Raw genomic sequence first — 12,645 nt, forward strand, 5'->3', positions numbered from 1 at the left:
GCGGCTGCCGTTGCTGCGCCTTCCCTGCACGACCTCTTGGTCGAGCCGTGGGATTTCTCTTTCATAACAACAGACCTCTCTTTGATGAGTTTCTCAGTCTCCTCCAAGTCACTCTAAAGGAATATTGTGGGCATTGCTGAGAATTTTGTCCTGGTGCTTGAATGAGACTTGACCGGTTTGGTTTCAGGAGCAGGCCTGGATAATCTACCAGTTGTCAGAGATCTGACTCTTGTATCTACCAGTAGTCAGAGATCCGAATCTTGTATCTCTGCCAGTAGTTAGAGATCCGACTCTTGTATCTATCAGTAGTCAGAGATCTGAATCTTTTATCTCTACCAGCAGTCAGAGATCCGACTCTTGTCTTCAAACTGCTGAATTTCAGCAACACTGCATTGCAACACAAGAGTTGGTTTGCACATTGCAAAATCTCTTGAACACTATATGTGGAGGTTTCCATCTGATGACAGGGTCATTTATTCTTGAGTAGGGCTGTCAACTTCCAGTAGGGGCCTGGGGATCTCCTGGAATTACAACTGATCACCAAACATATATCAGTTTTCTTGCAGAAAACGGCTGCTTTGGAGGGTAGAGTCTACGACATTATACTCTATTGAGGTCCTGCACCCCCAAATCCCAGCCTCCCCAGGCTCCACCCCTAAAATCACCAGGAAATTCCTAGCCCGGAGTTGGCAACCCTACTCTTGACTTTAGCAGACATGGAAAGGGTCACTCTTCTCTTAACTTCAGAGATGTTCCCCTGCCTTACCTAACTGCCATCATATTTTATTTACAAGGAATATATTAAAGGGGGTTTCCTCTCGAGAGGCGCATCCTTTGACTCGCCCAAAATTAAGTGCAACTGGAAATGTTCTTAGGGATTCTAATATATCTTTAAAAAAAAAAAACGTAAAATCTGCTGATTTCCGTCAAGATATACTACATGCAAAGTTGCTGTTTCTTGAAATAAACTATAAAATTGGCATTTCAAGCTAGAAGCAGCTGTAACCGTGGTTATCCCTTTGGTGGCAGGCACTTCACATACAGACTGGGTACAGGCGCATGCCAGATCTAGGTTGCATTGCTATAGGCATGGTATTGTGCAATTTGCGCACTGGACGTCGTTAAAAGCAGCCGCTACTTTTCAGGGCAGGCCGACTACTCTGCTAGCGACTGATTTAAAATAGCATCTCGGCTTCTCCCACTGCCTTCCGCTTTCTTTCTCTTTTTCTCGTATTGCTTTTCCGAAGCATTTAGTTTTGGTGCGCAAATTAGCATATGAGTGTGTCGCCATAGAAACCGAAGCCCCATTACGCCTCAGTTAAACCAGTCGGCAAAAGCTAGAACTTCATGAGGAAATAAAATAATCATAATAAATTAAAAATCATACGTGAAGGTCAGATGAAACCCAAAGGTATTCTACAGCAGGTATAGATGTCTGGCACAGGGCTGCAGGTTGTTGTATATACATATTTACATTTGTTACATTGGGCTCAGGGTTCAAAATGCTTCAAGTCGATTTGCTGGCTTAGGAAGGAAACGAGGAGAAAGGAATGAGTCACAATGCTTGGATGCACCGGGATTCTTTCGGAGGTGCATCCAAAAAAGTGCAACATCTGTGCCCGCTTGGCAAGTGCTGCGTGTTGGAATAGGCATGCAAACACTTCCTCTTCATGCACTGGAGCAAGCAGGTTTTTCACATTTTCTTTCAGTATTATTAGCAGGTATGTTAACGGTAAAATGAATCCGTGTACTCGTCCATAAAATATTTGAGCAATGTGGTCAAGTTAAATCTCTGCACTTAGCTGTATCATTAAGTCTATCAATACTAATTTTTTTTGATATTTTGGGCAGGGGGGCACACACTATTTACACACACCGGGCAAGCGGTATTGTTACATATTTAAAGTTTCTGTGCTTATGTAGATAACCTGGGTGAGATAAGATGAGAAGGAGAGGGAGAGTCCCACCCTGACCGCCTAGGCTACTGAACAATTGTACGCCTCGAGGACAGCCAGTCTTACCTCCAGCTTTAGCACCATCGTTCTACTCGCGTGTCAGAAAAGGAGGACCCTAGTTTGTACAAGCAAATGAACAAAATGAAAGGAAGAAAAACAAAAACAAAACAAAAAAGGAAAACTGCAAACCATGACCAAAAACTCCCACAAAACACAGCCAGAGAAGATTTTGGGGAGGAACAAAATTAACGAGAGGCGTTTTCATTATTATTCCTCACGCAGCTGCAGGCAGTAGCGGTGGTAGCGAAGCTGGAAAAATACTCGCTCGAGTAGGGAATGCGTCATCCCCGGCAGAGTGTAGTGTTCAACCACACCCACGTGCTTGAATCCTAAAGACTCGTACAACTTGTGGGCTGCCACCTTCACGGCTGTGGTTCCCAGTACGACAGAGGAATAGTTATTGATCACGGCAAACTCCAGCACCTTGCGGCCCAAGGCTTTGGCAATCCCTTTCCCCCGGTACTTGGAGTCGACGGACATCCGGCGCAGCTCCAGCGTGTTGTCTTCTTCGTTGCCTCGGGCGGCTACGATGCCCACCACATTGCCGTTCAGCATGGCCACCCAGAAGCAGGAACCTGCGGGTTCAAAACCATCAGGGGAAGATGAACAAACAGAGCCCTTTTCCCAAATACACAACGTTGTGGGGTACAGTGTCACAGAGCCCCTTCTCCAAAGCATTGCCCACTGAGGTCATCGTCCTTCCCAGGCTCCATCCCCAAATCTCCTGGAGTTTCCCAACCTGGAGCTGGCAACTCTAGTTATACAGATTGAGCATCCCTTATCTGGACTGCGTGGGACCAGAAGCGGTCCGTATTTCAGATCTTTCTGTATTTCGGAATATTTTGGAATTTTTGCATCTACATAATGAGATATCTTGGGGATGGGAACCAAGTCTAAACGCAAAATTCATGTATGTTTTATATATACTTTATGCACTTTTATATATACTTTATCCTATAATAACTAAATTCACGGAAAGTTTGAAGCGGGTATGGCTGGAAAAGTTATTAATTGGCGAAAATCCCACAATCTTGAAACAAGTGGCCAAATTTTGTGCTTGTGTGGTAAAAGCACGAAGCAAGAAAGGGGTTGCTGGAAAGGATAAGGAATTGTAAGTATAGAAATACTGCTCCAAGTTTTACACTGTTATATTTGGTTTAATTAGTATTTTATCTGTTTTGTTTGCAATTCTTGATATGCAAGATTTTAAGTTTTAGAAATGCAGTATAGAAATGTAACATGATATTTTCCGATCTATGACTGCACTATTATTATTATTATTATTAATATTATTATTCATACACATAGCCTGAATTTTAAACAATATTTTTAATAATTTTGAACCGTCAGTGGCGCTGCTGAGGACCTGCATGCCGGCTCAAAATGTCTGGTTTTCGGATCAGTCTGAATATTGGATGTCCGGATAAAAAATACTCAACCTGTATATAAAATTTTAGGAGAACATATATGGGCAGAAAATCCAGGATACATATCTAAATGGGAAAGAGATTTTGTCTCACAAGTAAATCCTTAATTGTGGCCCTCCATTTGGTCTTCACCTCCTTTCACTTCATCTTCTATTAACATAACAGAGCTTACATTTAAAGTGTATACTAGATGACACCAAACCTCAAGCAAACTACATCATATTACAAGTCAATATCCATTGTCTTGCTGGAAGAAGAGTGGCAAAACTGGTTCCATTTTCCTATGACCCAAAGTAAATCTAGGGGAAAGTTTTAGACAATAGGAGTTTTAGACAATAAAACAATATTTCAAATTAGAAGATAACTCATTGTACTATTATTAACAGCAACCAAATTCCTAGTGGCTAAAAGTTGGAAGGGGAAATTTCCCCCCCTAACATCAGAAGCTGGTATACAGAAATGTGGGAAATCATAATAGTGAAACAGATCTTGACACAAACTCCTTAGAAAAATGGTTCCCTTTATTTCATATGCACAAACGCTGAAAGAATATGGTATAAGACCATCTAAATTTTAGGATATTGGATCTATCTATCCATCTATCCATTAATCCCCCCTTCTTGGATGCATACTTTAACATGGTGAGGAGGTTTGTGTGTGTCAGCTAAGCTGAGAGGAATATCATAAGACCTTTAGACTCTGTCAAGAGGATAACTCCTAGCCGAGTCACTCAAGGTGGAATGGTCTCAGCTGAGACACCAGTCTAAGACGCTTCCACCACCTTCATGAATCAACAGCCACATCAACGGAAAAGAACAAATAGTTCCAGTGGTGATGGGAGGTGGAGGAATCCTTGAAGGCTAGCTACTGGGCAGTAGCAGTAGTGGAAGGGGACACTGGCAGAGGATCTTTCATAGACAACAGCAGGGCCACTCTAGCTAACCCTGGTTAGTACTGCGCAGAAGGCGGGAATGGTAAACCACTTCTGATCATCTCTTACCTCAAAAACCCTATGACGAGACAATCCAAAACAAAAAAGATATAGTGCTGGAAGACAGAAACCCCAGGCCAGATAGCAATCAGCTACCGAGGAAGAGCTGAGGACAACTACGAATAGCGATATTTTTGATGGCACAAATGGGCTAAAGCGAAAAGGATGTTCAGTTATTGGCACGAATGGATGCAAAGGGAAAGTCCAAGCCTGCTCGATGCATATAATATGAACATGGAATGTGAGAAATATGAATCAAGGTAAGCTTGAAATCATAAAACAAGGAATGGAACATTTAAACATTGCAAACCTGGGAGTGAGTGAACCAAAGTGGACTGTATCAGGTCATTTTCAGCAGGAAATTACTAAGTGTTTCACACTGGAAATGACAAACACAGAAGAAATGGAGGTGCTCTAATAGTGAGGCAAGATGTGGCACAGGCAGTCAGGGGCTATAATGCAAAGTTTGACCAAACATTTTCAGTCAGACTTCATGGAAGGCCTATCAACATAACCATCATTCGAGTTTATGCCCCAACTAGAAGGGCTGCTGAGGAAGAAATTGAAAGCTTTTATGCAGGTGCCCAGGAAGAAATTGATCACACACCTAAAGAGGTGCTGATAATCACAGGTGACTGGAACGCAAAAGTAGGAAACAAAGCAGAATCAAATATTTTTGGAATATTGGGCTGGGAGCATAAAACGAAGCAGGGAAGTGACTCAGAATTCTGTGAAGACAACAATTCGTTTATTGCGAACACATGTTTCAGGCAACCAAACAGATGATTGTATATATGGACATCACTGGATGGCCAATATAGAAATCAAATAGATCACTTAATTGGAAGCAAAAGATGAAGATCTACTCTCTCTGCTAAAACAAGACCAGAAGCCAATTGTGGTACAGACTATGAATTGTTAATATTGAAAATTAGAATAAAGCAGATGAAAAACACAAAAAGCATTCATAGTGCCTCAATGAAAACTAAACAACACTCCTGAAGATAAAGACCATGTAAAGAATAGATTTGCATTACTAAGTTCAAGTGAATGTGAACCAGAAGTCCTATGTGTTGAAATCAGAGGTATTATCAAGGAAGACTATTCCTGTTGCCAAAAGAAATGAAAAGCTTCAGTGGATGACTGATCAACTCTTAAAATTGCTAAAAATAGATTAAAAGCAAAAGTAACAGGTGACAGAAACAGAATCGAGTCTAAATGCAGCATTCTAGTGACTGGCACGTAGAGACAAAGAAAACTATTATAATAATGAGGGTAAAGAAATAGAACAACAAAAAAGGAAGAACAAGAGATCTGTTCCACAAGATCCAAGAAATCAAAGGAAATTTAAAGCACGGTTAGGCATGCTGAAAGATCAACATGGAAATACATCATGTGAACAGGACAAAATAAAGAAAACATGGGAACAATACACTGAAGAACTATACAGAAGAGATTCAAGGATGATGGATTCCTTCCAAGAAGAAACTTTTGAAGAAGAACCTAGTTTTAGAAAGCGGTAAAAGCTGCATTGACAGCAACTGGGAGAAATTACCAGAGTAGATGGGATATCATTCGAAGTCACAGAAATGGAGTCCATCAAAATCTTAACAAGAACATGCCAACAAATATAGAAAACAAAACAATGGTCCACAGATTGAAAATGCTCTATTTACATTCCAGTTCCAAAAAAAGGAGATGTCAAAGACTGCAGCAACTATTGGACCATACCATTAATTTCTCATGCAAATAAAATGATGCTCAAAATCTAACAACAAACACTGTTATGATATATGGAACAAGAAATGCCTGATGTTCCAGCTGGATTCAGAAAAGGAAGAGGCACTAGAAATCACATTGCAACTTTACAGAGATTACTGAAGCATATGAGTGAATTTCAGAAGAAAATCAGTTTGTGTTTCATAGATTACAGCAAAGCTTTTGACTGTGTGTATCATGAAAAGATATGGTTGGTTTTAAAAGAAATGGGTATGCCACAACATCTGATTGTTTTGATCCACAACCTGTACTCTGGACAAGAGGCTACTGTTAGGACAGAATATGGAGAAACAGAATGGTTTCCAATTGGCAAAGGTGTCAGACAAGGATGTATTTTATCTCTCTGTTCAATCTGTATGCAGAATATATCATAAGGAAAACTGGATTAGATTTAGAAGAAAGCGGCGTAAAAATTGTTGGAACATAAACAATTTGAGATATGCAGATGACACCACATTGCTGGCAGAAAATAATGAAGACTTGGAATGACTACTGAAGATTAAAGCAGAAAGTGCCAAAGCAGGACTACAGCAGAACATCAAGAAGACAAAAGTAATGACTACTGGTTGACAATAAGAAATTTGAAATTTTTCAAGACTTTCTATTCCTTGACTCCGTCATCAACCAAAAAAGAGACTGCAACAAAGAAGTCAAAAGGAGACTGAGACTGGAAGGGCAACTATGAAGGAGCTAGAAAAGATTCTTAACAGTAAGGATGTGTTGCTGGCGACTAAGATCAATTCATGCCATAGTATTCCTCATTACCATGTATAGGTGTGAAAGTTGGACAGTGGAGAAAGCTGACAGGAAGAAAGTAGATTCCTTTGAAATGTGGTGTTGGAGGAGAGTGTTACGGATACTCTGGACTGCCAAAACAACAAATCAGTGGGTTCTAGATCAAATCAAGCCTGAACTGTCCCTGGAAGCTAAAATGACTCAACTGAGCCTGTCGTACTTTGGTCACATTATGAGAAGACAAGAGTCACTGGAAAAGCCAGCCATGCTAGGAAAAGTCAAAGGCAGCAGGAGAAGAGGAGGACCCAACAAGAGATGGATTGACTCTATAAAGGAAGCCACGGACCTCAATTTGCAAGACCTGAGCAAGGCTGTTAACGACAGGACGTTTTGGCGGACATTAATTCACAGGGTCGCCATAAATTGGAAGCGACTTGATGGCACTTAACACGCACACACCCACATATGGTATATAGTTTTATTGTATAGTTTTTAAAATTGTCATAATGTATGACTATACGATGCACTACTGACAAATCCTTAATTGTAAGATCTTACGTTCCGTCTTTGGCGATGGTGGAAAGTGTCGCCAAGTCTCAGCTGACTTATGGACTCCCCGGAGGGTTTTCAAGGCAAGAGACATTCAGAGGTGGTTTTGGCCAGGGCCTGCCTCTGCGTAGCAACCTTGGACTTCCTTGGTGGTCTCCCATCTAATTTGTGGTTTTTATTTAAGCTGAGAGAAGGCGTTTTTTGAAGAGAGTGTTCTAGAAGCTGCTGTTGTAGTAGCTGAAAAAGAGCAGAATGGGAAGACACAATCCTCTGAGGGGAGAAGATTTTCACACTTAAAAGCCGGCTCTGCATCAAAGCTCTGTGTACACACACAGGCGATCAACAGTGCAATACACAGGGACCGTGAAAGAGTAACTCCCCACCCACCCCAAATTCCCAGACATTTTACTTCTTACCTTGACACTTCATCATGCCTCTGATGAAAAATATAACATAATGGCATAATCCCATTATTGTGCAATGCCAACTTACTACAATTTTTTAAATCATGGTATCAGTTATTGGTAATGAACACATGAAGCTGCCTTCTACTGAACCAGACCCTCGGTCCATCAAAGTCGATACTGTCTACTCAGACTGGCAGTGGCTCTCCAGGGTCTCAGGCGGAGGTCTTTCACATCACCTACTTGCTTAGTCCCTTTAAGAGGAGATGCCGGGGACTGAACCTGAGACCTTCCACTGAGCCACATCCATTTAGAAAAATCATTTACAATATCCTACACTATTATTTGTTGAAATCTCCTGGGGAAAATATGTGAGAAAAGACCTACTTTAAATTTAAGCGTGCTCCAACTTTTTAGCAAACTCCGCCTAATGTTGTATTGCACATTCTCACATTGCTGACTTCCAATAATACACATTTCAAAGGGATTTTGAAAAGACCTTTGTTCAAATGCCCCCTATCAAATTTTTGGAACCCCCGCCATAGGAGAGAGGTGGCAAGAACAAATAATGCATGGTAATAGAAAGGAAGAACAATCTTTCCAGTCGGTTTCTCAACACATCATGCAGTCCTCGAATTCTTGTTTGATCTAGCACTGTATCATTCCACTCTTTCAGCTTAGCTTTTGAGATTTCATTAGGCAAAGATTGGAAGGGAAACCTACATCGAAGCAAGAAGTTTTTCTGATCAAAGGTATTTAGCCTATTCAAGGGTTCTTCAAAGATACATACTTGTACAGCTCCTCCCAACGACCCTCTCCAAGTCTGTTACTGACTGAAAATAGATATCCCACGTTTGAATTTTTATTCCCAGGTATCATTACTGGTTGATTGTGTTTTAAAAATAATTCCATGATCTTTCTCCATCCATTAAACCCATCTCCAGCCATTTCCATGTTCACTATATATCTCTCAAATTCTCTAAAGATATTAATTCCCCGCAAGCCAACAGAGATTCTTCCAGAAGAGGCAAAGTCACAAGAAATAGTTAACTAATTTGTGGTTTTTATTTAAGCTGAGAGATAAGGTGTTTTTGAAGAGAGTGTTTCAAAGTCACAAGAAAGAGTTAAATTGTGGAACTCCCTGCCCCAGGAGGTGGTGAGGGCTACCAACTTGGAAGGCTTTAAGAGGGGAGTTGACATGTTCATGGAGGAGAGGGCTATCCATGGCTACTAGTTAAAATGGCTACTAGTCATGATGCGTACCTATTCTCTCCAGGATCAGAGGAGCAGGCCTATTATATGAGGTGCTGAGGAACACAGGCAGGATGCTGCTGCTGCGGTCATCTTGCTTGTGGGCTTCCTGGAGGCACCTGGTTGGCCATGGTGTGAGCAGACTGCTGGACTTGATGGGCCTGGGTCTGATCCAGCAGGGCTTTTCTTATGTTCTTAAATGTGGAACACCAGATGGGTAAATTCTTCCTGCAACTATGGGACTACATTTAAATGGTACCTTCCGTGCAGATCTGTTATAATCTCAGCCAGCAAAGATTCAATTTTTGTTACACATAGTTTTATAAACCAGAATTACAATAGTCCCCAAACTGAATTCCAGCTGAGATTTGGCATAAGTTTCTGCCTTCTGGTTGATTCTGGAATCAATTCCCAGTTTGCAAGCTCAGCTCTTCCTAGACTTCAGGGTCATATTTTTCTTGCAATTTCCAAAAACAGCAGGTTGGAATAATATAGAATTTCAAAGGGCGCATGTTATATAGAAATGTTTGTTTTCTATAACATATGTAATAAAACTTATGCTAATAGGTTCGCTCAAGAAAAATACAACCAAAAACTAAAACATCAAATGAAAACCACAGTACAATAGCAGCAGGGTCTACTTCAAAAACCAAACCAAAACTCCTCCTCCACCTCCTTAAAATTGCTTGACAAAGTACAACTGTTTTCACTTGCTGTCGAAAGTGGGGAAGGGAAGGCACCGAACAAAATCTCTTGCAGGGATTTCCAGAGTCTCATTTGTAAAGTGCCGTTGCAGTCGGCTTATGGCAACCCAGTTAGGGTGTTCAAGGCAAGAGACTAACAGAGGCGGTGCGCCATTGCCTTCCTCTGCATAGCGACCGAGGACTGCCTCGGTGGTCTCCCATCCAATTACTAACCAGGGCTGACCACGCTTAGCTTCCAAGAACTGACGAGATCAGGCTACCCTGCACCACTCTGGCCAGGGCTTTCAAAGCTGAGGCGCCACCAAAGAGAAGGCCCTGTCACTAGTCTGCACCAGTCCAGACTCCAATAGTGGGGCCATCCAGGACAGGACCTCTGATGAAGACAGGTTCATATGGAAGGAGGAGGTGAGTGGACATGTTCATGGAGGAGAGGGCTATCCATGGCTGCTAGTCAAAATGGATGCCAGTCATGATGCATACCTATTCTCTCCAGGATCAGAGGAGCAGGCCTGTTATATTAGGTGCTGTGGAACACAGGCAGGATAAATGCTGCTGCAGTCGTCTTGCTTGTGGGCTTCCTGGAGGCACCTGGTTGGCCACTGTGTGAACAGACTGCTGGACTGGGTGGGCCTTGGTCTGATTCAACAGGGCTTTCCATATGTTCTTAAGGAGGATGGGGCTATCCATGGCTACTAGTCTAAATGGCCACTAGTCGTGATACATCCCTATTTTCTCCAGGATCAGAGGAGCACGCCCATTATATTAGGTGCTGTGGAACACAGGCAGGATGCTGCTGCTGCAGTCATCTTGCTTGTGGGCTTCCTAGAGGCCCCTGGTTGGCCACTGTGTGAACAGACTGCTGGACTTGATGGGCCTTGGTCTGATCCAACAGAGCTTTCTTTATATTATTAAGCAGGATGGGGCTATCCATGGCTACTAGTCAAAATGGATGCAGGTCATGATATATCCCTATTTTCTCCAGGATCAGAGGGGTATGCCTATTACATTAGGTGCCATGGAACACATGCAGGACAATTGCTGCTGCAGTTGTCTTGTTTGTGGGCTTCCTAGAGGCTGGACCTGTGTGGTCTTGACAGACTGCTGGTCTTGACGGACCTTGGTCTGATCCAGAATGGCCTTTCTTATGTTCTTATGAGGTCAGTCAGATTCCTACATCCTGTGTGCGTGGGTGAGGTTCGCAAAGCTCCCATTGAAAGTAATGCTAACATTCTGTCAGTGGTAATGCAGAGAAATGGAGTGACGTCACCAGCAGTGTTGGAAAGAGGGTAACAGGAAAGTGGGAAAACAGAACTGGGAGGGGGGAAATGCCCACTAAATAAGTTAAACTGGAGGGGGAAAAAACCACACACCATTTATTTTTTTAATACAAAAAAAAAAGGAAGGTAGAAGAGCACCTTGGAAAAACTAACTTAGAAAAATTCACTTGGAAAAGTCCGAAACATAAATTGTACAAACGTGCATTGTCTTTTCTCTGTAAAACAATTCCTTTACGGAAGACAGCCTTCTCCAAGATGTTCTAGGGAGTCCTTGAAGGGGGAGCCCAGACGAGCATTTGGCCTTGTCTCCTTCATCAAGGCTGGCAGCCCTGAGAGAGAGGGGAAACAAAATCTTGTTATCTCCGTTGGAACTCAACTACACTGTTGACCCTCGCCACCCAACATCCTATCGCTTCTTTTTTCAAACAATGCTCACTGTAACTAGATTTCGAGTCCAGTAGCACCTTAAAGACCAACAAAACCTACCTTCGACAGAGCTTTGACGCTTGAACGCTCATGCCCTGAAATCTGGATGGTCTCTACGGTGCTACTGGACTCACATCCAGTTGTTCTACTGCAGTCCAACATGGCTACCCTCTCCGACTTTGCTCACTGTACAACATCATATGGCTGAAAACTTTTACATTCCTGCCGGTGCTGTATTCGCAACCCCGGACGTAAAAATTTTTTTTATACAAATGTGCCCTTAACAGAGGTTAGGACCCTCATCAAGGACCTACTGGATAGTAGAACCGAAAATACCTCCCCTTACATATTTTTTGATGGATTTGTTGGGTTGGGTTTTTGAACACTTTTTTTTTTTTTGGTTTAAGGAGATTTTTTGCAAACAGGTTAAAGGAAGTTTTTTGCAACCAGGTCAGCATCCATTGCGAACATTTACATGATTTTTTTTAACAGTCACATATTTTCTCACATAATTAGTTCTTACCATAAATTTTATTTTACAGGAGATATATAGATGATTTATTTTTTATTTTTGACAATTTAGCTAGTTACAATATTTTTTTTTTTACATGGATTAACACTATAGATAGTAACCTGCAGTTTGAAGGTAAGGTTAGTTTGGAATCTATTTCCTTTCTAAATATTAAGATTTGGGTAAATGCAAGCCGTAGACTTATTGTAGGACCATACAAGAAAAACACCGATAGAGCAGAGTTACTACATTATGATTCCTTCCACCCGGCACACTTAAGAAATAACTTGTCCTGCAGTCAATTATTACGGTTAAAAAGGAATTCCACTTGCAGAAGGGATTTTGACATAGCTGCCTGCTCTCTTAACCACATCTTGCTCGCAAGAGGATATCCTAGAGAAGTCTTAAATAGAGCCAAAATGAAGGTTAATAAGTGTGATCGTTCAATGCTTTTCAACACTAGAAAATCTGATGATAAAAGACTGGCAACCTCTTTACAATATACTCCCCTAGCAGGAGGAATAAAAAGAATCATTTTAAAGCATTGGCATATGGTCAGCTCTATTGCTGGCTGTG

General features: G+C 41.7%; 1 protein-coding gene across 1 annotated transcript in view; it reads right to left on the reverse strand.

Annotated features, from left to right (window-relative positions):
* Positions 1-2,222: 2,222 nt before the first annotated feature.
* Positions 2,223-12,645, reverse strand: part of NAT8L (N-acetyltransferase 8 like) — a 40,871-nt gene continuing 30,448 nt past the window's right edge. The window contains exon 3 of the mRNA XM_056848833.1: positions 2,223-2,590. Coding sequence (XP_056704811.1) covers positions 2,223-2,590 — 368 coding nt within the window. The remainder of the gene's footprint in view (positions 2,591-12,645) is intronic.

This window comes from Euleptes europaea, chromosome 4, assembly GCF_029931775.1.
Source record: "Euleptes europaea isolate rEulEur1 chromosome 4, rEulEur1.hap1, whole genome shotgun sequence".
NCBI classification, from domain to species: domain Eukaryota; kingdom Metazoa; phylum Chordata; class Lepidosauria; order Squamata; family Sphaerodactylidae; genus Euleptes; species Euleptes europaea.